General features: G+C 44.5%; 1 protein-coding gene across 7 annotated transcripts in view; it reads left to right on the forward strand.

Moving 5' to 3' along the window:
- The window catches only part of cobl (cordon-bleu WH2 repeat protein), a 345,820-nt gene that overhangs the window by 175,538 nt on the left and 143,980 nt on the right, over positions 1-26,302 (forward strand). For all 7 annotated transcript variants that reach the window (XM_078236757.1, XM_078236727.1, XM_078236736.1 and 4 more), the window contains exons 3-5: positions 5,833-6,043; positions 6,606-6,834; positions 22,574-22,668. In XM_078236757.1, the coding sequence (XP_078092883.1) occupies positions 5,833-6,043; positions 6,606-6,834; positions 22,574-22,668 (535 nt within the window). The remainder of the gene's footprint in view (positions 1-5,832; positions 6,044-6,605; positions 6,835-22,573; positions 22,669-26,302) is intronic.

Below are 26,302 nucleotides of genomic sequence, written 5' to 3' on the forward strand. Positions count from 1 at the left end.
AATTCCACACATTCACCACCCTCTGGCTGAAGAAATTTCTCCTCACCTCATTTCTAAAAGGTTTACCCCTTATCCTCAAACTATGACCCCTAGTTCTGGACTCCCCCACCATTGGGAACATTCTTTCTGAATCTACCCTGTTCAACCCTGTTAGAATTTTATAAGTTTCTATGAGATCCTCTCTCACTCTTCTAAATACCAATGAATATAATCCTAACTGACTTAGTCTCTACTCATATGACAGACCTGCCATCCTAGGGATCAGCCTGGTGAATCTTCGCTGTACTCCCTCTATAGCAAGGACATCCTTCCTCAGATAAGGACACAAAACTGCATATAATACTGCAGGTGTGGCCTCACCAATGCCCTATACAATTGCAGCAAAACATCCCTATTCCTATACTCTCATCCTCTCATTATGAAGGCCAACATACCTTTTGCCTTCTTTACTGCCTGCTGTACCTGCGCGCTTACTTTTAGCAACTGATGCACGAGGACACCAAGGTCTCGCTGAGTATCCACCTCTCTCAATTTACACCCATTCAGTCTGCCTATTATTGCTACCAAAGTGGATAAACTCACATTTATCCACATTATAATGCATCTGCCATGCATATGCCCACACACTCAGCCTGTCCAAACCACGCTGAAGCACCTCTGCATCCTCCTCACGGCTCACCCTCCCACCCAACTTTGTATCATCTGCAAATTTGGAGATAGTATATTCAGCTCCCTCTTCTAAATCTTTAATATATAATGTGAACAGTTGGGGCCCCAGCACAGATCCCTGTGGAATCCCACTAGTCACTGACTGCCAAGCAGACAATTACCTATTTATGCCAACTCTTTGCTTCCTGTCTGCTAACCAGCTTTCTATCCATCTCAAGACATTACCTGCAATCCCATGTATTTTAACTTTACATAGTAGTCTATTATGTGATTCCTTGTTAAAGTATAAATAAACCACATCCATTGGTTCTCCTCGGTCAATTCTACCAGTTCCATCTTCAAAGAATTCCAATAGATTCATTAAGCAGAACACCCAGTCAAAGATGGCCTGTTCCCTTGTTGGTTCCTCAATGTATTGCTCCAGAAAACCATCCAGTATACACTCCAGAAATTCCTCTTCTATTGTACTGTGACTAATTTGACTCTCCTAATCTATATGCAGATTAAAGTCACACATAATCACAGATGTTCCTTAACAAATGCATCACTGATTTCCTGTCTCATGCTTTTCCCAATATTACCACTACAGTTTGGTGGTCTCTATAGCATCCCACCAATATTTTATGCCCCTTGTTGTTTCTTAACTCAACCCATACAGATTCCACATTATCTATACTAATATCTTTCCTCACTAAAATATCAATATCAGTTTTGATCAACAATGCAACTCCACTACCTTTTCCCTTCTGTCTGTCCTTCCTAAACACTGAATAACCCTCAGTGTTTAGTTCCCATCCTTGGTCACCTTGGAGCCACGTCTCTCTAATGCCAACTATATCATACCCCTTTACATCTATCTATGCAACGAATTCAACCATTTTGTTTCGAATGCTCGAAGCATTCAGGTACAAAACCTTAAGGTGAGCACTTTTAACATTTCTTTTCCCTTTTCTACTATTTTTTACTCAGTCTTTATCTGACTCTGGGGATTTCTCTGCCTATCACTTTCCTTATTCGCCTCACTGTCATTTGTCTTGTTCTTAATTCCCTTGCCTCTGAATGCCTGCAATGGTGTCTCCCCCCCCCCCCCCCCCCCCATATTAGTTTAAACACTCACCACCCATTCTAGCAAGTACCCCCCTAAGGACATCAGCCCTGATCCTGCCCAGGTGTAACCTGTCCAGTTTGCAGAGGTCCCACCTCCCTCAGAACAAGCCCCAATGCCCTAGGAATCTGAAACCCTCCCCCCGACACCATCTTTTCAGCCATGTATTCTTCCTATGTATCCTGCTGTCTCCAGTCTGACTAGCATGTGGCACAGATAGTAATCCTGAGATCACTACCTTTGAGGTCTTACTTTTCAGCTTGCTTTCTAGCTTCCTATATTCTGCTTTTAGGACCTCATCCCTTCTTTTATCTATGGCATTTGTACCAAGGTGTACTACAACCACAGGCTGTTCAATCTCCCCCTTCAGAATGTCCTGCAGCTGCTCCAAGACATCTTTGACTATGCCACCAGGGAGACAACATACCATCCTGGAGTCTCATTTGCAGCCACAGAAAGGACTATCTATTCCCTTTACAATTGAATCCCCTGTAACTATTCCATTCCCACACTTTGTACTCCTTCTCTCTGCAGCAGAACCAACTGTGGTGCAATGGATTTGACTATTGCTGTTTTCCCCTGAAAGGCCATTCTCCTCAACAGTATCCAAAACGGTACATCTGTTTTGCAGGGAAATAGCCACAGGAGATGCCTGCACTGTCTGCCTAGCTCTCTTGCTTTGTCTGGTGGTCACCCGTTCCCTTCCTGCCTGTGGAGTCTGAGCCTGCCTCTCTATACGTGCTATCGATGATACTCTCCGCCTCACAGATGCTCCACAGTGTCCCCAGCCGCCACTCCAGCTCCGAAATGTGGGCTTCCAAGTGCTGCAGCTGGAGACACTTCCTGCACACATGCTGACCCCAGGCACTGGAAACGTTCCCGGCCTCCCACATGCAGCACGAAGAGCAGTCCACAGCTTGGAGCTCTCGTGTCTTGTCTTACACCTTTAAATTAAACTTTTGAAAGATGTTTTGTTTCAGATTATACCCAACTCTCCAAGAATAGCAGGGCTATTCTTTCCTGTACCTCGTTACTACCAAATATAACCTTTACAGATAAACCACAGAAATTACTTCTGAGACCTCAAGTGATAAAATGATTAAATACTTACCTGACCTTTCTGCTTGCCAATCAGCTCATTCTTCCTCCTGTTTATCTTTGGAGGGGTTCTTCCTCTACGCACTATACTGTCAAGGTGACTGCGACGACTTCTCCCAGAATGCTCCTCAGTGAAGTCTCTCTGCTGCCTCTGCGGGGGAGTGCCAGAGAATGCGGCGAGCCATTCAGACATCCGTTCACTTCAGCAGGACCGGAAGTTCCCACTAACAGGAGGGGTCAGAAAATTCTAGTTTTTGTGTTCCTCAGTATCTTCTATTCCCTGAATACTGTTTGATCCAGTCGATCTCTCTTTAAATTTTTGACCTGAAAATGGAAGTTTCCTGTTGCTGCTGGAGCACACTGTTTTAAAATGTCCCCTCTTGTGGCAGGAGTGGTACTTGCCATTAGTGGCTGGGCAGACTTTGCATCAATGAAGTTTTATTCTGCCATAGTGTGGACAAGGAACAATGGTGCTGACAGTGGCTTCTTCTGTTGTCTAATAGCTCTGTGGTTTATGAATTGGATTGGATTGGTGGTCTGTCCCCAGGAAGGCTCCCTGTCACTCCGGATGAATAGCCTGTATAGTTTGCAAAGTTCAGACTCCCTGGCTAATTATAGTGCTTTTGACAATTTGAGATCTTCTCAGGACTTTAAGAAGTCCAACAATGCTCCATCAACCACTTCCACCATGTGGTCTCTGATGAGTTTCTCTCAATGCCCCATATTCACAGTTACCTGCTAAGGGAAATAGGTCATTCATGAAAGAGTCAATACTCTCTAGGTTCCTGAATTTTGCCTGGTTTGCCCCCTAGGCAAAAGTAGGAATCAAAGGCCTTGATGACCCTTGCATATTTAGCAGGTTATTCTTAAAGTGTTTTCGGCACAGCTGCCAATTGCCTAAAGGAAAAACTGATCTGATCCTTGCCTGGTTTCTGAGTCCAGAGGCAGTCCAGAAGTGATTAAATTGGCGTTATGGGGATAGGGCCCAGGTGGGATTGTTGGTGCAGGCCCGATGCACCGAATGGCCACCTTCTGCACTGTAGGAATTCTATGATTCTATGATTCAAAGCACCAAACACTAGTAGAGTTATTCTAACGGCCAGAAGAGTTCAACCAGCAACGAACCTGTAGGTAGTTGATGATCCCTTTAAATGGAACTAGTGGAGGGCCCTATCTACTGCTGAATGTGTGTTCAGCCCTGCGAGTTTCAGTGAGAGTTAGAGTATTGATCTCCAAAATGACATTGCTGGTGTTATCTCAGCATCGCACATGCTAACGGCCTCACCAAAGGGCTTTTCCCCACAAGTGTGCATGCACCAGGGATGTCAGTTTGGAACTCTGTGCCGCTCGTAATGCTCAAAAACACTGGTGCTAATAATCTAAATTTCTCATCCACAGTTCTTAATTCTATTTATGGGATGAAAAAAATCCAAGATGACTATTAGGTCATTTTAAAACAAAACATATTTCACATAAATGTTGTTCATGGTGACGCAGTTGAGCTTGTCATTACTGCATTGATATAAGTCATGTAATTCCAATTCTCTTAGCAACCTTGATCCAACCCAAGGACTACAGAATCGTAGTGAGGCTTCTGAGAATAAATGTGCTACTAATTGGAAACTGGAAATGAAAGAAGAATCTATTGTTGATGGAAATTATGTTATTTGCTTAAAGTTTCACTGTGTTCAGTCCAGGTTTTTGTGGGGTTATATTGTGAAGTTCGAATGATGATCATTTGACTCAAATTTCATTGTTGTATTAAAATAGAAGAAGAAATTAATGAAAAGTTACATGTTAAGGTTTTCTAAATGTTTGTGTATGCCTGTTTAATTGTATTTTCCTGATATATTGTTCGATGTTTCCATGTGTGCTAAATTAATATAATTTCACAATGGATGAACACCTGAAATACATTTCCATATTTTGTGACTATTTTTCAGGAGAGGATCAAATTAAGGATCATCCAAAAAAGCACTTTTAAGATAAAGTTTGTATTAACTTCACAGGAAAACAGAGTTATGAGGTGTATATTACCCTGCGGATAGGGTGTCTGAACCGCCATCCCACCAACAATAAAATATGATTTGACATTTCGGCAACTACTCACTCTCGATGCTGTGACAACCCTATTCATCTGAACTCCAAAGGGGTCATAGCCAAGTTAGGCTGGTGAACTCCATGCTAGGCAGAGGTTGTGGATCGTCAGGTTTGACTTAAAGCTGAATCTACAGCGAAGATTAAGAGACAAGGTCTAGTTTTTGGAAGTGAGACTAAAAGGCAGTCAGACAGCAAAAGCTTGCAAAAGACAGGGAAACTGTAGAAAGAAGAGGTTCTGCCCTCGGACTGTAAGACAGAATGTGGAAGGTCATTCTGATTCAATCAAATCAGACAATCCTACACATTCACTACGTTAATGTTGTTACATGAAACAAAATTGCATCAATTAAACTGTACAACTCTGACCATACATGCTGTTTTGTATATTTCACTTCACTGTGGAATTAGGCAATGTACTATTGAAACTAAGCTCCATCCCACATTTGAAGAGGTTAAACAAATGCACACAAAAGATCCAATTATCCAGTTCTGGTCACAAGAGGGTTTTATTGTTTCCCGCCAGATTTCTTTTCCTTCTACCAAGTAAATATGGGGCAAGGTGAATCGGTTCTCTAAAATATAATGTGAGCAAAATGCTTATGGGGGGGTGACTGATACCACCAAACCACAAAACGAGAGGAACAATCTATGGAAGACCCAAGTTTGAAATGCTATTCGATTAAAAATTAAACTTATAATAAATAGTAACAAAATCACCCAAGAGAGTGAATCTATTAATGGAATGTTCTAGTAACCATTTAGTTTTTCTTTAACAATCTTCAGTGTGCCCTGGAGACATGTCTATTTGAAGTGTCACATATGTAATATTTAATTTTAATGGCATTTTTTTTCCGTTACAGTAAAGCACTGATGGATCTACTGATTGATTTGTGCAGCCAATATCATTTAAATCCAACCCATCATACTCTTGAACTGCAATCCAAAGAGACACACAAACCATTAGGCTTCAAGCCAAACACTCCAGTAGGAGTTTTGGACATAGACAAAGTGCTCATAAAGCAGAAGGTTATTGAGGAGAAGCCAAGAAGACCCCCACCTGTAGTGCCTGAAGTAGGTAACAAATCAAAAGCTTTGTTGTGCTTAATTTACAAATAGCTTTTTATGTTAATTGTGGCTTGCCATTAGGAGCATGATTCTGTGCACCAAACTGCGATGTCACTGAATTTGCTGTGCTAATTGTATATAATTCCTATTTAATTTTTATCCCATTGATCAAAATTTTCACAAGAAAATGCGCAGTATTTTGGTGAAGGAGGTATGAAAAGTTAGCAAAACATATGGTCGGGTCTGGGAATGAAGGATGACAGATAAGGCTGTAATAATGATATGGTTTTTGAAAAGCTGATAGTTTATGAACGCTCATTTATTCATCAATTTGATGGATGAAATATATTGATCAATGATTTCGTTCTCTTGTCCCCTACATAAACATGTGTAATTTTGCTGTGTTCTATGCACCAAGCGCTTGCAAGTGTCGTTCATGTTAGAATGTTACATGCCAATAAAATGGTTTACAAAATGAAAAGTGATTGAATGAAGACTTTATCTATTCTGGTAGACATATTGCTGTCACTTGACTTGATTCTTAATGTAAGCACTTTGACTATTACAGAAAACTGTGAGGTTGGTGGTGAATTTCCTCAGGACACAAAAAACTGTGGTGCGAGTCAATCCTCTCGTGCCTTTGCGTGATCTGCTGCCAGTCATATGTGAAAAGTGTGACTTCAATTCCGAGCACCTTGTTCTGCTGAAAGACAACATCAGAAGGGAAAAGGTGGACCTTTCAAAATCGTTGAGTGATTTGGAAACCCGGGAATTATATGCTCTGGATACCAGCAGAGGTGAGTTTGTCTAGAAAGACATCAGTGACAGGAGAGCATGACATAGCTTTACCTAAACACATTGGGGGGGCTTCTCCCAGCCGGGAGACATCAGCAGAGGCCGTTTCGTGGGCTTCCAGCTGGGTGCCACAACCTCCGCATGTCTTCGGGGCCCGGATTTTTGGCGCGTCAGTTCTGCGCCAGAAAGAGATATTTAAATGAGCATTTTAATCTCATTAGCGGGTCCGGGACTAAAGCCTCTGGGACTGTTGGGGCTGGCCCTGAGACGTCTGGGACGCCAGCGATTGGGGGGGGGGGGGTGGGAGGGATCAGAGGGGCAGCGATGCAGGTTTGCGGGGCTGGCCAGTGACTGGGAGGCCAGCGGTGAGCCGATCGTGGCACTGACAGATTGGCACATACACAGTGGCCCACTTCGTGCTATGCTTCCGGCCTCTTCGACGGGAATAGCAACCCCCCCCCCCCCCGCCGGAAATTCATTGTGAACATCGCTAGGGCACTCTGCAGTGCACAGAGCGTGGGAGATTCATTTTGAAAATCACGGCAAAAAAAACACTGGGATTTACTCCAGTTTTTACGCAATATTGACATGTAGAATTTTTTTGTGAGAATCCCAGCCATTTACTTTAAAGCTGTTTGACCAAGTGTTTAATCCCTGTCTCAGTACTTTTCTACCAGAGAAAATTCAACCCACAATGATTGCTAAGTTGTTTTTCTTGTAGGAAAATGTTTGAAATTTGTAATTCCAATTTTATTTGTCGTATATGTACAAATCTGCCCTACCCAGCAGTTCTCTGCTGAATGAGAGGCGAATAATAAACTTATGTTAATTCAAATGGCACCTCAAGCCTGGATTGTAGGGACTGCACCTTAGGTCATAGAGTCATAGAGGTTTACAGCATGTAAGCAGGCTCTTCGGCCCAACTTGTCCATGCCATCTTCTTTTTTAACACCTGGGCTAGTCCCAATTGCCCGTGTTTGGTCCATATCACTCTATACCCACCTTACTCATGTAACTGTCCAAATATCTTTCAAAAGACAAAATTGTACCTGCTTCTACTCCTACCTCTGGCAACTTGTGGGGGTAGGGGTCCCACTGCCAGATAGGGAATCTCGTTTGCAAAGAAGCCTTCAGAGGCGTCATTGTAAAGAATATTTAACTGAATTTTTATTTTATTATGTGTTATGTTATGTTAATATTTTCTTAACAGTAGAGTATTAAAAAAAGGGCCGTGATACTCCCATCCTGCTGTGCTAATTTCTTAGCGCAGCGGGCCGTGAGATTCACACATCGGCCGATTCGCGGGGTTCGCGCATGCGTTCCTGCTGCAATAGTGTCTTCCAGCGCTGGATTTCCGTCAGCGTCTATTCCACGCCGCAAATCAGATGGGAAAATCATTACCATATCCATTTTCATATAATTTAAATGAGATTAACATGCCCGGGACTGAAAGTTCAGGGCCCCTGAGCATCTCCTCCCCCACCAGAGTGGTTCACTCCAAAGGGGATTACAATAGCTCCCCACTTTTGGGGAACTAGTCGGCCAACCCTGCTGGAATGAAGGAAGGGGCAATCGAGGCCCCCCAGAGAGTTGGGCACCGGGAGGGTGCTCCCTGGGCATTGGCACCTTGGCAGTGCCAGACTGGGCCCCCGGCACTGCCGAAGAGGCAAAGTATCAATGTCCAGGGGCACTTTGGCACTGCCCATTGGGCATCAGGCAGTGCCAAGGGGGTGGGGCCTATGGGGGCAAGGGCAGTGGTCGGGGGCCTGATCGGGGCAGGGCATGCTGGGGCAAACGGTGGGGTGGTAATTCCACTGCCACTCTGCAGTTGGGATCGGTGGACGAAAGGAGGGAGGCCAGCGATCGGGGTGGGCTGGGGAGAGTGGGAGTTCAGCCTGCTGTGGGGGCGGGTCAGGACTGCGGGGGGCCGGGTAACTGTCATGGGGGGGTGCGAATTGGTGGGGGGGAGGCTGGAGATTGGGGCGGGCTGGAGGTTGGGGGTCGGGGCTGGGCCCAGGAATGGTCGAGGGGGGCCAGCGATCGGGCAGTGAGAGGGTCATGGTGCTGGCCAGTGATCGACAGTGCAGGGCCACAGCGCATGCGCAAGTGGCCCGCTCAGCACTATGCTGCCGGCCGCTCCAGTGGGAATAGGCCTCGCCCCCTAGTTTTTAATAATACACACGTTAATGACCTGTGCAGTGCACAGAGTGTGGTAGATTCCTCTCTGAACTCCCACTTAAAAAACAGTGGGATTTACTCCAGTTTTCACGCGAATTCGGCACTTAGAATTTGTTTGGAAGAATTCCGGCCAGGGTGTTTTTCTCTTGGAAGGCAGGACATGCTGTATTAAACCGTCGGAATAGTTCCTTTTGAGACATTGGTGATGGCAGTTTAAAAAAATTCATGTATAAGATCCATTCTAAGACCATTCTGTTAGAGGTTACATTGTTACAAGGCAGGAATAGGACACACAGTTATTTGCTAAAATGATCAAGGGATCAAAGGTACCCTGCGTCAGAGTCCTGTAATTCTGTTTTTTTTTATTTACTTGTTTGTCTTCACATTTAGTTTATGAGGAAACAGAAACTAATGCCAGAACTACATGTCCAAGTGTTGAAATTTGAACACTTGCCAAGATGAATGTTCACTCCTGTAGCTCTTCACAAAGCTCCTGGATTGCTTTGCCAAATCAACTAAAAGCAGATTTGTATCTTAAATTCCAGTGAACTGTTGCTTTGATTAAACATAGTTTGCAGCAGTTTTCCCTTTCAGCTGCACACACGCGTGACTGTGCAGAAACTGTTAAGGTATTACGCAGTCCACTCTCAAACCTGCCTCCTTTAAGATACTGCACGCATGTGATTGAGCAAAAAAGATTGAGCAAAAAGATTTAACGGTACCATGCATTGAAATAAACAGGCCACACGCAACAAAGAAAATCTACAGTGATCATTGGTTTTACAGTCTTAACGTCAGGCTAGGTCCATTTATTGAATAGGCTGTGGAACATTGCTATTGCCTTAGTTCTTGCTCAGCTTTATGCATAACTGAACTGAGCTATGACTTGACTCAAGCACCAGAAAAAAGAAAAAACTTGCATTTCTATAATTCAGAACTTTTCCCTTTGAAATACTGTCTCTCAGTTTGAAAAAGAACCACATTCTATTTTTGCAAGATGAATTTTCGGCACCCGTATATGTCTATGTTAGAAACCTGTGACTTCAAAGCCCATTTCTGATGATGACTGATGTTTTTTAAGTAGCTCCAATTTATGATTTATTTGGTTAATATTGAGCCCTTTGTGTAGTCCTCCGGTCTCAAACATATTCTGCTGCTGCAGCTCTTAAGTTATAGAGATATAGTGGGCTTGATGTATTGCTTTTCCATTTTCTGCTCTGCTGTAGCAGGTCTATTATAAACCTCACATTTTTGGAAATCAAAAGCTTGATGGCTGCCACTGGTTGTGGGAAATGATGATACCTTGTATTATTGCTGCTTTACATTAACACCAGAGTATAAATGAAATGCTCTACAAAATTGTTTTGTGACTTTGGTAGTCTTGAAGGACAAGGCATTGCAAATTACTGTTGTTAAGAGGAAAGGACACAATGACAAAACTGTTCACTATTCCAGAATCGCCCTGGAATGCAAAGATAACGCCTGGCTTTTTTTCTTCCCTGCAAAACATCTTAAATTCCTCACCTCTGCCTCTTGCACCCTCACTTTGAACAAGGTGCTCATTGATCTATTTGTCACCAAGAATGAGGCTGTCTGTTCAGCTGTCTCTGTTGCTTCCCTCTTCTCCTGGCACATGGCCCAAACTTCATTTAAGATTCTCTCTGCTCTAACCCGGAATTTGCATCTTTCTCAGTGGCTCTCTCTCCCCAGTTACTGCCCCTATCCCCTTCAACTCTGCTGTCACCCCTCTCAAAAAACCAACCCTTGAATCCCTCAGTTCTTGCAAACTGCTGCTCCATCTCTAACCTCCTTACATTATATCCTGGTTCACAGGAACAGCAGCAACTTACAGTATATTGTATTAATTATAGTAAAATGTCCCAAAGCGCTGCAGAGAAGTGTTCCCTTTGCAAGCGCTTTCTCCTGAGGTGAATGGGCTGAGCTGGGAATTTTCCTGACTTCCGCGACCTGCCTCAATGTTGAGATCATTATGGCAGATCACCAAAAGCCTGAGGGAGTAGTGCTGGATGAGTGATGGGGCAATGGTACTGTTGTGGGGCCTTTTGGTGTTCATCCTTTTAATTTATTACAACTTTGTTCCCTTCAAGTAGCCAGACCAAGTCACAGAGTTTCTCACAGCAGCTGTTTTATTCGAGCTATAGCGAGGACCCTGGATGCCAGCCAGTGGTCAGCCAGAGTCCAGAATCCAGGATTACACAAGCAAATACACTTTCAGATTCGCTAACAAATAATTAACATATACCGATCAAGGTAAAGGAGTTATGTCTATCCACTCACAACTATTGATTAGGGTTACATCATGCATAAGATACTATTGTTAAAAACCAGTCACAACTATTGTATACCTACTTAATTATAAAATCCAATCAGTGTAATTGTTTGATCATGTTAGCTGGCCATAGTTACAAGTTATCCTTGACATCCCAGTTTATGTCTGGATTTGTAGATATCAATTACCTCTCCCATGTCCAGATGTCTGATTTAATTAATTTTTTAAGACTAAGGGCCATTGTTAGATAAAAAACCTATATTCAAAGGTTTCCTTGTAATGAGGCCTTGATGCTTATCTGAGTTATATTTAATAAAGACCTGTGTTTTCTCTCATAGCAGCTTGTGTGATTTTTAAACTTGTGTGTCTGCTAATCTTTTCAGGCACATTGAGCAGTGTGCAGGCTATGTGTTGCACTCACTCACTATGCCCACCTAAGTAAGATTATTAAACGTTTGGCAGCACCGCTACCATGCCCATGGTGCCATGCTCTGGGCATTTATGATCCTTGCCACCTGCTCCCAATCCCTTTGCAGGATTAGTCAGTGGGGAAGGAGGAGTGAGGGTTGCCTATTCCTGCTGGAAACATGGCCTCCTTCCTGGTCTGAAACTCTCTATAGAGTGAGTCAAGGGTGTCATCAAAAATCTTGGAGTCTTCTCGTTCCCTTGCTGGGTCATTGCTTCTCCCTGAATGGTAAAATAGCCTGCAGTGTGTTACTGTAATTTCCGCTTTTATGGGAACTGTGCCTTTAAGAAGGGAAGGCTGCCAGGAGTACATGATTTTTGAAGAAAGCTACTCGGCTCCCCTGGCGTGAGAAGGTGGAGAGGACGCCTGCCTCATATGGAGCCACTCATAACTACATTAAAATGAGCTGGGTAGACACATTTTCTGTTTTCATCATATCATGAAATGTTAGAATCGCTACAGTGCAGAGGAAGGCCATCTGGCCCATCAGGTCTCCACCAACTCCCCAACAGAGCATCATACACAGGACCACCCCCAGCCCTATCCCCTCATCCCACACATTAACCCTGCTAATCCTCTAACCTACACACCTTGAGGCACTAAGAAGCAATTTAGCATGGCCAATCCACCTAACCTGCATGTCTTTACACTGTGGGAGGAAACCCACAAAGACACGGGGAGCACATGCAAACTCCACAGTCACCCAGGATGGAACCCAGGTCCCTGGCATCTTGAGGCAGCAGTGCTGAGCACTGTTCCACCGTGCTGCCCCATGAATATGGGCCACTATGAATTGTGTCCAATGTGCCCAAATATTGGGGGTGAATGAATTTTGTCCTCATAATATCCAGGATAGAGACGCAAAGTGAGGAGCTCCCTGGGAAAATAACTGCCCAAGGATCATCTTGAAATAGCCTACTTTAATCTAATTAATAGTCGTCAAAAAACTTGAGCAGGAGTACCTCCTGCCTGATAAATATTCAACTTTTGGATAGCCAAAAGCTTTATAACATGATAATACCTGGATTTCCAAAACAAATTCTGCTACTTAAACATGAAGTGATAGGAATTCATGGAGAAACTAGAAATGGATAGGAAAAATGGCTGAAGGATAGGTGGCAGTCGGCAATGCCAAGGGGAGGAGCATCGTATTGGACCAATGACTCAATAATATGGCCCTGGATTCAATGTCAAATCTCCTACTGTTTCTAATTTATATTCATGCAAAATTCAGAAGTTCGGTGCAATCTGGTTAATATCACAAATCAACTAAGAGGGAAGGACAGCTGAATCTTCTGAGACAATCAAGCAGCTACAAAATGTGTTAGCCAGTGGTAGACAGAATTTGGTTTGTGCAGGTACAATTAATTGCACATTGACAGATAAAATAGGCAAGGATACATACTCCATATGAACAGTGTTAAAATTACCAGGGTGAAGTTGAGGAAAGCTAGGAATGGTAACAGTTCACTGTGCAGCAATGTCAAGCTAAACAAACAGAATGCTGAACTGTTCAGCAAGAACAGTTTGTACATGTAATTTGATATTCTGTTGAAATTGAACAGTGTCCTTGTCAGAATGCAGCTTCAATATTGCTTCCATTTACGTTCACGGAGACACACGAGAGATCTTCGGAGCTTGAAACTGACGGTGAGCCAATATGTTAATCACTAGTATCTGCAAAGTAAATTATAAGGGTAGACTGAAGAAGCTTGTGCCTATTAGCCTTGAAAGGGAATGTAAAATTACCTTCGAGTAGTGTATGTAATAGTAGAGGAAGGGATTTGTAAAACCGGGCTGCATTTTACCAGCCCTCTGAAAATAGGCTGGAAGGTGGAGGTGTAAAATGTCAGGGGAAGGAGTCAGGAGGGGTGCCCAATGCCTTTCTGCTGCCATGCCACATTTTCAATGGTGCAAACCTCAGTGGTGTGACCGCCTCCCAGACTGTCAGTTATATCAATTAAGTGCCCGATTAAAGGCCACTTCTCACATCTGCCAGCATTTTACTGGCTTTGGGAAACTCTGGGTTCTCAGAATTGGGCAGCCTTCTTTATGATTGCTCTAATGTCCTACAGGGAGGACCCTCAACAGCAATGGTTGACCCTACAGTTGGTCCCTTGCACCCTCCCTCCCTTCCCCCCCTCCAAACACACCGGATCCTGCTTGCCCTGTCCTGGCACGATACAAAAAGAAAATTTCCCTGTCTTTGAGGGCCCTAAGCATCGAGGCGCCCTTGCCTTCCTATCACTACAGCACTGGCCATCTCAATGGGTGGTGCTCTGCCAAGCTGTCAAGTTATTTGCCGTCAGATTGGGGTGCCTGTGGGTCGGGAACAACTTTCGGTCTCAACAGCAAGACATCTTACCTCTTGACGAAATCCAGCCTCACTATATTAAGACTACCTAGGATAGTAAGGCTCAAGAGGCACATTTTCAAAGTGACAAAAAGGCAACTTTAGAACAAAGGCAGGAGGTCATTCAGCAAAAGATAATTAACCTGTAAAATAGGCTAGCGAACAAGATGGTACATTGAGAATGGGAGTTTGTTCTGGATGGACAACCAAGGTGAGCCAAATGGCCTTACGGCTGAAAATTAATTTTGTGAACTACAGCTTGCAATTGTGCACCAGTAGCAGAAACACTCATCTGGATTTTATGGGCACCATGGTCCCAGCCACCCCGGCTGAAAGGTCGGGGGTGGGGGAGGTTGTTGTTCAGGCTGTGGCAAGTTTAAAGTTTATTTTTTTATTAGTGTCACAAGGAGGTTTACGTTAATACTACAATGATGTTACTGTGAAATTCCCCAGGTGGTCACGTTTCGGCGCCTGTTCAGGTACACTGAGGGAGAATTTAGCATGTCCAATGCACCTAACCAGCATGTCTTTCGGACTGTGGGAGGAAACCAAAGCACTTGGAGGAAACCCACGTGGACACAAGGAGAATGTGCAGACTCCACACTGACAATGTCCCAAGCCGGGAATTGAACCCAGGTCCCTGGCGCTGTGAAGCAGCAGTGCTAACCACTGTGCCACCGTGTCTAGCCAAGCTATGAACCCAAGTGGATTTAAAGGCAATTTGAATGTTCATATACCAGAGGAGGGGCTTCCCTCAGGGACAGGAAGTCCTGCCTCCGAGAGTTGTGGACCAGTCAGAGACTGGCAGCTATCTAACTACTGGCAACATCACAAAGAGTGGTGGCCACTGCCGCTACTGCACTCGGGGTTTGAGAAGTTGAGCTGCGCTGGATTATAACTTTGTATATGTCTGGTGGTTTCGTTGGGTGCCAAGCTGTCTGGCCCTGGTGAGGGTGTTTGAAAGGCCATGGGGAGAGGGGAACCTGGACGGATGGTGGTGGGGGCAGGGTGGGCAGTAACACTTTAGAAGGGGCTCACTATGGGCCTAAAGTCTGTTAAGGAGGGATCCCGCCCATCTGCCACCAGCTAATGCAGGGAATCATGCCAAGCCAGATGCTTGGAATGGGCCTCCCCTGCCACTGTTTAAACCCTGGTGGCAGTGGAATGAGGTTCTTAAGTGGGTATTAAATGTCCATTATGAGTCTCAGATGGTTCACTGGTGTCTTGACGGTCAGCCTAACATGCTGATAAAATTGTGGTGGGGCAGGGGCGGGTGGGGTAGATTTATGTGCCTGTCTGCTGTTAAATCCACCTGTTGGGAAGTATGTAACCCAGCCACCTGAAATCTGAGAATAGTAAATGTGAAAGTAATTTAGGCAACATATATCAAACAAAGCCAACAATAGAGAATAGTGGCAGCGCCACATAACAGGAACAGGAGTAGGCTAGTCAGCCTCTCTATCCTGATCCATCATTCAGTTGTCTGTATTTCATCTTGTTACAATCCTTGGCCAGGTCCCAAATTGTTGAGAAGATCCGGCTCGTAACCAATCACATTTTGTTTAAAATGGACAAAGTTTGAGATTCAAAATAATTACTCGGTGAATGCACAAGATTCTGTGGATTTTGGACCAAAGAATAACCTTTGCCTACAAGGTCAGAATGATAAAACCATTTACCACATCTATTTTATATTCTAACATTCAGGGTTAATATGAGGCACATGTGAATTAATAGGCAAACTGTGGTTGAACACAACACACTGCACAATAAATGACAGGTGCGACCAAAACAGAGTCCATGGATTTCTCAGCAACCTGCCTAGATGTCAGTAAACACTGTGAGTCCACCAATCTCATTGAAACTCAGTCTCACTCACAAGGAATTCTGGTCTTCCCTTCGAAGATCTAACTTAAGAATCCTCTCCAAAGGTTGCTCCACTCAGATGGCAACAATGACGGCTCATCTTGCAGTGTTTCAGTCTCGTCTCCCGAGATTCCTTACCCTGGATTCCCTGGTATGCATTCAAGCAGCAACTCACAAGCATAAATTCAGCTCTTCAGTTTGCTGAGCAGAACACTATTGCTTTGCTCCAATGGCCTACAGCTCAGAGTCACCAATCACTGTGCCTTCTTGGACATTCAGAGGTTCCCCTGAGCCCTCTTTGATTACCAGGCCCCAAACCCTCTTCACTGAAAGCCTGCTATCTGCAGCCCTTTTCCTGTGTGGAGTCTGTCTCTGTTGTTTTTTACCATAACTCAGATTTGTCTCTGTCCCCCCCATCTCTGTCCCCACCTGGGATTTCCTTTTGGAACCATGCTTTGTTGCCTCTCCATTTGGGAACTCTCCCTGTTGCCTGCCTGGGACACTAGTCATCCATGGCACTCTGCTCCGAGTCATCTGACCAAAGTTTTTGCGCTATTCCCCTTCGCTGCGCTGGCACGCTGTGTCCGTCTCCAGCCCAAAGAGCTTACACTGCAGAACTGTGCATGTTTATGCTGCTCCTGGGCTACGCACACATGGAAAGTTTGGCATTTGAAGTTCCTGGCCTCTACTCTCAATGCCAAGATAAGCTTGGTTTTCATAATAAACTCCATTTACTGACTTTTGCTCCAAGGCACTTAATGCTCTTAACCAATAAAATTCTATCCTCGGCTTGAGCATTCAGTTGACCCCTGCAGCATCCACAGCCTTACATAGAATCATAGAATCCTACAGTGCAGAAAGAAGCCATTGGGCCCATCAAGCCTGCACTGACAATCCCACCCAGGCCCTATCTCTATAACCCCACGTATTTACCCTGCTACTAAGGGGCAATTTAGCAATCAACCTAACCCACACATCTTTGGAGGGAACAAATTTCAGATTTCCACAACTCTTTATGTGGAAAACATTCTTCCTGAGTTCACTCTGAAATGTCCCAGCTCCAATCTTAAGATTATCCCTTCCTTATTTCTGGATTAACACACCAGAAAAAATAACTTATTTGAATTTACCGTATCGAATCCCTTTATCATTTTAATGCAAACAGCCCTCAAGCATCTAAACTCAAGAAATTACCAGCCATGTTTATGAAACCTGACCAAATAATGTACACTTAAAGCCTACTGTAATGCTGGTGAGTCTACCTTATGAAATAATCACAGAATATTTATGCCGCAGAAGCTATTTGGCCCATCGTGTCTGCACATGCTCTCCAAATGAACATTGTGGCTTCGTGTAATTTCCCTTTTTCCTGTACACCTGCACATTGTTTCTATTCATATACTCATCTTGAATGACTCTTAAATGCCTCAATTGAATCTGCCTCTACCACACTTCCAGACCTGAACCACTTGTGTGGAAAAAGTTTCTTTTCCCACATCACATTTGCTTCTTTTGCAAACCACTTTAAATCTGTGCCCTCTTGGGCTTGATCCTTTTACGAGCTGGAACAAATTCACCCTATCTACTCTGTCCGGTATCCTCATGACTTTGAACATTTCTGTCAAATCTCCTCTCATCCATCAGGAGTATAGAAACACAGAGGGACCTAGGTGTGCAAGTCCACAAATCCTTGAAGGTGGCAACACAGGTGGAGAAGGTGGTGAAGAAGGCATATGGTATGCTTGCCTTTATAGGACGGGGTATAGAGTATAAAAGCTGGAGTCTGATGATGCAGCTGTATAGAACGCTGGTTAGGCCACATTTGGAGTATTGCGTCCAGTTCTGGTCGCCGCACTACCAGAAGGACGTGGAGGCATTGGAGAGAGTGCAGAGAAGGTTTACCAGGATGTTGCCTGGTATGGAGGGTCTTAGCTATGAGGAGAGATTGGGTAAACTGGGGTTGTTCTCCCTGGAAAGACGGAGAATGAGGGGAGATCTAATAGAGGTATACAAGATTATGAAGGGGATAGATAGGGTGAACGGTGGGAAGCTTTTTCCCAGATCAGAAGTGACGTTCACGAGGGGTCACGGGCTCAAGGTGAGAGGGGCGAAGTATAACTCAGACATCAGGGGGACGTTTTTTACACAGAGGGTGGTGGGGGCCTGGAATGCGCTGTCAAGTAGGGTGGTGGAGGCAGGCACGCTGACATCATTTAAGACTTACCTGGATAGTCACATGAGCAGCCTGGGAATGGAGGGATACAAACGATTGGTCTAGTTGGACCAAGGAGCGGCACAGGTTTGGAGGGCCGAAGGGCCTGTTTCCTGTGCTGTACTGTTCTTTGTTCTTTGTTCTCTCCAAGGAGAATAGTCCCAACCTTCCAGGGTTTTGCATTCCTGGAATCATTCTTGTAAAAATAGGCAGGGTTTGGATTTGGTGGGATAGAAACATTCTTAAAATCCCGAACCTGAATCCAAACACTAATCTCCCCGCTCCCCAACCGGGTCATGAGTATTGGGCACAGAGCCAACCTCCTCTGATTAGGCGGATTGCTTATGTGAATAGTTTTATTGAGGCTTTATACCTCAGATGTTATCACTCTTCCAGGTTTGATCCTGGCCTGCTGAATTTTCTGGACCTGAGGCAATCCAGCAGCTAAAAGGAGGTGAGGATGACTGTGGAAGAGATAAATGACTTTTTGGGCAAAGAGGAGAAGGAGTGCTTCCTCCCATGCCTCCCAAGCTAACCTGCTTCCTTTTCCATGATCAGAACACCCCCACAATATCACCACATCCCCACGATAACTGACTTCCCTTCAATTCAATCACCAACCAAACCCCTCTCAAGTCTCCCATCTCTGTCTCCGTTGCAGTCACCCCCAACACTACAAATTCCACTCTACCAACCCCTTCCCCAAACCCTCCAAAACCCTCCACCGCTCCCTCGCAATGCCTCCTCCAACACCAGGACATCTATCTGCTCCTTGGCTGTGGCCTCTTTTCCAATGTTCCCCGCTGGACAAGGAGCCAAGCTTGTCAGCCAGGGTGGTTTCCAGCAGGAGCCTCTTTGAAAACAAACCTCATACACTGTAGAATTGAACTCCACAGTGTTTGGGGAAACCTGGACTTTCAAGTTTCCTGACTAGAGCTCTTACCCCAGTAAAGATTGGGGCAATGGAGTGGGTTATATTTGGTTGATGGACTTGATTCTTCTGAGTGTCACTACTCAATATGTTTGAACTTTGGGTAAGTACATAAGATATATTTTTATAGTGTTGGCTTCTCCACTTTTCTCCATTAGGTATTGATTATTTGTTGGTTACATTATTATACGTGTGAATGTGTGTCTAATAGTACTATTTTCATGAGCTGCTTTTATTTCTTCTACTTAATATCTGTGCTACCAAATGTTATTTTTTGAGCTGCATTGCAAAAATTATTTTAGAATTTAATTAACTTTGACACAATAATTCGTATTAAAAGTTCGGAGTGTGAAACTAAGTTATCAGAACATGTTGGGGTGAACCATATTTTTAAACTTATTTAATTTTCAGCAGCCTAATGCATTCCTATCTCCCAGGATTGCCAGACTTTGGGCCTGGATTTTCACTTCCAAGGCAGGTAGCTTGAGTTGGGAAATTTCCCAGCTCACTGCATCTCAGTAGAAAGGTTCCTGGATGGTGGGATCTTTCCTCCGAGGAGTGGGTTGTAGCATGGAGTTGGGCCCATTGCCCCTGTAAACAGATCTGAGGCAGCCACGGGGACAACCGAGTGTCAAGGTGGGCTGATTAAAAGCTCCTCTTCAGTTCTCGGAGACTTTGCCTCATAGTGCCCTCGAGCCCTCATCTCCTCACACCCCGTTATCCCCGCACTTACTTCCCATATCAACTCCATGCCCCCATGCCAACTCATCCAGGCTTGTCTGGGAGCTCTGATTTGATTTGATTTGATTATTGTCACATGTATTAGTATACAGTGAAAAGTATTGTTTCTTGCATGCTATACAGACAAAGCATACCATACACAGAGAAGGAAAGAAGAGAGTGCAGAATATAGTGTTACAGTCATAGCTAGGGTGTAGAGACAGATCAACTTAATACGAGGTAGGTCCATTCAGAGGTCTGATGGCAGCAGGGAAGAAACTGTTCTTGAGTCGGTTGGTACGTGTCCTCAGGCTTTTGCATCTTTTTCCTGGCGGATGAAGGTGAAAGAGAGTATGTCTGGGGTGAGTGTGGTCCTTAATTATGCTGGCTGCTTTTCCAAGGCAGCGGGAAGCGTAGACAGTGTCAATGGGTGGGAGACTGGTTTGAGTGATGGAGTGGGCTTCGTTCACGACCCTTTGTAGTTTCTTGAGGTCTTGGACAGAACAGGAGCCATACCAAGCTGTGATACAACCAAAAAGAATGCTTTCTATGGTTCATCTGTAAAAGTTGGTGAGAGTCATAGTAGACATGCCAAGCTTCCTTAGTCTTCTGAGAAAGTAGAGGTGTTGGTGGGCTTTCTTAACTATAGCGTCAGCATGGAGGGACCAGGACAGGTTGTTGGTGATCTGGACACCTAAAAATTTGAAGCTCTCGACCATTTCTACTTCGTCCCCATTGATGTAGACAGGGGCATGTCCTCCACTACGCTTCTTGAAGTTGATGACTATCTCCTTCGTTTTGTTGACATTGAAGGAAAGATTATTGTCATTACAACAGTTCACCAGATTCTCTAGCTCTTTCCTGTACTCCGTCTCTTCGTTGTTTGAGATCCAACCCTTCATGGTGGTGTCATCAACACTTGAAAATCGAGTTGGAGATGGATTTGGCCACACAGTCATAGGTGTAAAAGGAGTATAGTAAGGGGCTGAGGACACAGCCTTGTGAGGCACCGGTGTTGAGGATGATTGTGGAGGAGGTGTTGTTGCCTATCTTTAGTGATTGCGGTCTGTGGGTTAGGAAGTTCAGCATCCAGTCACAGAGGGAGGAGCCGAGCCCCAGGCCACAGAGTTTGGAGATGGGTTTTGTAGGAATAATGATGTGGAAGGCTGAGCTGTAGTTGATAAATAGGAGTATGATATAGGTGTCTTTGTTATCTAGGTGTTCCAGGATTGAGTCCAGGGTCAGGGAGATGGCACCTGCTGTGGACCTGTTGTGGTGGTAGGCGAACTGTAGTGGATCCAGGCAATCTGGGAGGCTGGAATTGATTCATGCCATGATTAGCCTTTCGAAGCACTTCATAATGATGGATGACAGAGCCCTGGACGATAGTCATTAAGGCACACTGCCTGCTCAGACCTATAAAGGATTATATGAATGGACTGTTATTCACACTGTTGGAGAGAATTGTTTATTTTCCTTGCTTGACATCTTTATGTGGTTGTAATAAGTTATTTTTCCATGTACTGATAATTTACTTTAGTATTCTGAACTTTTATATAAATTATTGGGTCAAAGTGGATATAATTCTAAAACAAATTTTACAATGCACCTTTAAAAACACTTTTGATAGCACAAATATCAAGTACCAGCAAAAACCAAGCCTCAAAAATATTGTTTTGTCAATATCTCCCTGTTTACTTACACAAGACTAAGAGGTGTGAAGTACTTAAAGCTTCTGTTATTGGTACTTTAATGATCTGTTTGAATAAAATTTTATCAGGTTGTAGGTGTATCATATTTTTCAAAGAATCATGAATGGGGTTTTTTTTCTCAGCAGTTTCATGCATGCCATTATTACAATAGGGTTAATTGGTTCTGTCCATGGTGTATAGTGGGTGAATAGGCATGCATGGCCAGAAGGTGGCATGGAGCATATGGATGACCATTGGGGTGGGTGGAGGCATGAGTTAACATAAAGTTGGCATGGAGTTATAAAGGGACTATGTGGTTAGGGAATGAGTTGGCGTGAAGGAGACATGGGCACATGGATTAGACCTATTGAACTTAGCTTTCAAAAGGTGTTCAAATCCAGACTATTGCTTGTAACTCTTGAGATCCATGAAGCATGAGTCATGGAGAAACTGGCCTGAAAATATCTTTGATGGTGGGAATCTCAGAATCGGATCCTGCCCAGCATTTTAAAGTGGTGCCCGAGTTGGAGGCCTACCTCAAATAGTTGGGAGCTTTAAATTCTTGGTTGGGTTGTGAGTCCCTGTGTTACATAGAAGTTGCTGTATTTTGTTCTCATGGAGGGGATGAACAAAGTTAACATTGGTAGTTTTATCAGTCTGAAATCCTGCCTCTTTTCAGTCCATTATGATGGGAGTAAACATAGTACTTAACCAGAATGTTGGATTTTTCCTTTGTAATTGATCTGATGATGAGAGGTATTTGCAAGAAAATTTTAAAATAGGTAGGGAACAAAAAGGACAATGCTTGTACTCAAAACTGTTGCACAATTGCTATAAAATGTCACTTCAGATTATCAAAGGTTAATTGTGCAGATTCAAACGCTCGTGTGCATCGTTTGACTATTGAATGCAAAATATTACCAGCATCTGGATTTATGAGAATTGTCCCAATAGGTTACTGGATGTTTGGAAATCTTTTGCTATATACAGACATTTTAACTGAAGTAAATTTAATTGACATTTATTTTTTACAGAGTTGAGTCAAAGTGCTTTAAGTATCTCTGATATGAATGAAAAGGAGGAAAAAGGCCTATTGGGCTTCTTCAAACTTGGCAAAAAGAAAACAAAAGTAAGTATGAAGTTTTTCAAGTCTACCATTCCTCATGTCAGTAGAATATTAATGTGCTGCTCACCCTTCCTTGAATATATTTATTGTTTTGTTGGTTTTGTTTGAGTCCAAGTCGTTGTGTGCTTTCCTCCTCGTCAGACAAAACGATGCTGGTAAGTCTGAAGCAACCATAACACGATGACGGCAATTCACACTGAGAATTATTCAAGGTGACCGCCTGTCAATAAAGTCATAGTAATTGCTGTTTGAATTTGATGATCATTTTATCCATTTATAGAGAGTTCCAAAGGCAATACTAACTCTACCTGTGGCCAGGGTGCGACCACAGCAGGAGTAATCTCAAATTTATTTTTTTCACAAACTGCTTCCCTTATCTTTTCTCCCTTGTCCAAGCAACCTCATGTGTGACAGCAGGTCTGAGCAGCTTATGGACTTCTACTCTAAAGCCATCTTCTCTCTCATCTCCCCATAATAGATACATTTCTAGCCCTTGTGAACTTCAGTTTCTAGGAACCCAGTAGCCATCCTCTACTCCTTCAACATTGTGTCTGACCACTCAATTGCTTCTCCTCAGGGTGGCACTTGTCAACCATTCATTTTTTCAGACATTCTTACTCTCCCCAATAAAACTGCTGTTATCACACTCTCCATTAAAATATAACCCTCAACCCCTTCCATCTATTAAAATACTGCTTCACCTCTATTCTCCCCTTCCTCTTTAAGGTTCCAGAATGCAGCAGTATGGTCTGAATCCCTGCCCGCCAAAGTCCGTTTACATTCCTTCAGTCTGGTTTCCATCTTACATCAAGACTGCCTTGGTCATTAGCGATAACAATGTTAACTGCATGTGGCATACTTTCCTTCCTTGTCCTTTCCAGTTTTTCCACAGCTTCTGACATGTTTGATTTACTCTATCTTGTATTCCCCTCCATGGCACAATATAATCATGATTTAACTCCTTCCAGGAACAATGTAATCAGTTCAATTGCAGCAGTCCAAGAAAATGGCTTGCCAACATCTTCTCAAAGACAGATAGGTATGGGCAATAAATGCCAATCTTGCCAGCGGTGCACCCATCCCATAAATGGGCGGCACGGTAGCACAGTGGTTAGCACTGCTGCTTCACAGCACCAGGGACCTGGGTTCGATTCCTGGCTCGGGTCACTGTCTGTGTGGAGTTTGCACATTCTCCTCGTGTCTGCGGGGGTTTCCTCCGGGTGCTCCGGTTTCCTCCCACAGTCCAAAGATGTGCGGGTTAAGTTGATTGGCCATGCTAAAAATTGTCCCTTAGTGTCCTGAGATGTGTAGGTTAGAGGAATTAGTGGGTAAAATATGTAGGGATATGGGGGTAGGGCCTGGGTGGGATTGTGGTCGGTGCAGACTCGGTGGGCCGAATGGCCTCTTCCTGCACTGTCGGGTTTCTATGATTTCTATGAAATTTGGAAAAATATCTCTTCTTCAGTGATTTTCCTTTCATAATTGAATGGCCGCCTGAAATGTGGGCTCCATCCTCGTCTCTGTCCTGTTGCTCATCAAATTTTTGCCACTATGAACATAGGGTCAAAATCTATGGGTGGGATTTTCCCAAAACAAACTAAGTGCCAAATTCACATAAAAACGGGAGTAAATCCTGCTGTTTTCTCAGCAGGATTTTCAAAATGCATCTCCCACACTTTGTGCGCTGCAGAGTGCACTGGCGTGAATCTCATTAAAAAACTGTTAGCAGGGCCTATCCCCACTGGAGAAGGCTGGCAGCATGGTGCTGAGCAGGCCACCGCGCATGAGCGATCTGTCAGTGCCGAGCTCAGCGCATAGTAGCCCCGCACTGCCAGCCTCCCGATTTCTGGCCAGTGCAATCACTGGCCAGCCTCACGCAACCCAGCATCACTGGCTGTGCAACCCCTTCCTCACCCGATCGTTGGCCTCCCATGTCCAGGCCAGCCTCAACCCCCCTCGCCCTCCCCACTCCCTGGCCCACCTTGATCCCCCCCCCCCCCCCCCACCCCTTGGTAGTTCCGATCTCCCAATCACCCCCCCCCCCCCCCCCCCCCCGCGCGGCAGCCCAACCATCCCCTCCCCACCACCTCAATCTCCAGCCCAGATCGCTGGCCTCCCTCGCTCTGTCACCAAGTCCGAGTGCAGAGTGGCAGCAGGACCTCCCACCCCCATGGTACTCCCCCCACAAGCCCTGCCCCTTCTGTGACCGCCTCCTTGGCACTGCCTGATGCCCGGTGGCCAGTACCAATGTGGCCCCAGACATTGTCACTTTGCCCCTTGGGCAGTGTCAGGGGCCAGGCTGGTACTGCCAAGCTGGCAATGCCAAGGGGGCACCCCCCTTAACCCCAACCTCCTGGGGGACGTCCATGGCCCCTCTTCACTCCAGTGGGGTCGGGCTGCCAGCTCCCCGCTAGTGGGAGCTGTTGTAAACCCCACTGGAGTGAAACACTCCTGGCGGGGGGAAGAGAGGCTTACGGGCCTGGAGACGTCAGTTCTGGGCCCGCTAATTATATTAAAATCCTCATTGGAATAATTTTTTTAGAAGTTGGCACAGAGCTGACGAGGCCAGAAATCCGGCGGCAGGAGATGTGGGAAGCCATGGCACCCAGCGGGAAGCCCGCAGCATGGCCTCCATTTGAGTCTCCTGGCCCAGTATGCTGCTAAAGCAGTGCAGCAGGCTGGGAGAATCGTACCCTATATGTATACCAAAATTACCCCTTCATCCACAATGCTTTATTTTGACCACGATTGTTTCGGCTCCCCATGGAGAAGCTAGTCCTTTCTTTTGCTTAAGAGAAAGTATCCTGTTTGACTCCCACCAGGAACTTTGGCAACATGAGCAACAATAAAACATTTGCAATTATACAGCAATCTTTACATCCCAAATCTCATCAAGAACAAGATCAATTAAAGCTTGGCCAGTGAGGTAGCTTTTAAGGAGCTTAGCGAACTTTTAATCACATTTTAACTAAATTAATTGGGAATTAGCCACAACCCTCAGCCCTCTTTTCAACTGCTTACTCAGAGTGAGCCCAACAACCTTCGAGTCCTCTTTGATTTTGAATAGAATTTCAAACTCACTGGCCCATCACAATAACCACTTATATTGCACCTTTAACATATGAAAATTTATCCCAAGGCACTTCGCAGTTACATATTCAGACATGAATCAGTACCAAGCTACAGAAATTGATACTGGGAGGGATGACCAACACTTGGTCAAAAGTGCATTTTATAGGGGTCTTAAAGGACAAGAGAGAGATGGGAAGCCTAAGAAGTTTGAATAGGGAATTCTAGTGTCCAGAGCCAAAATAGCTGATGTACAGCCACCAATGCTGCACCAAAACCAGAGGGATGCACATGAGACCAAGGTTTGGAAACTGGTTGGGTGAAAATTGGATCGTTGGAGGAAGTTAGAGATGGCAAGGGAAATGCCATGAAGGGATTTAACCTTGAAGATGAGGATCGTAAATTTGAGACTTGGGGGGGCCAGATGTGAAGCTAGACAAATTGAGCCTTTGCTCTCTGGAAGTTAGAAAATTGAGGGGCGCTCTTATTGAAACATCCAGACTCTTAATGGGTTTGACAGGGCAGACACTGAAAGATTATTTCCTTTGGCTGGGGAATTTAGAACACG

Source organism: Mustelus asterias, chromosome 2 (assembly GCF_964213995.1).
Source record: "Mustelus asterias chromosome 2, sMusAst1.hap1.1, whole genome shotgun sequence".
Lineage (NCBI taxonomy): Eukaryota > Metazoa > Chordata > Chondrichthyes > Carcharhiniformes > Triakidae > Mustelus > Mustelus asterias.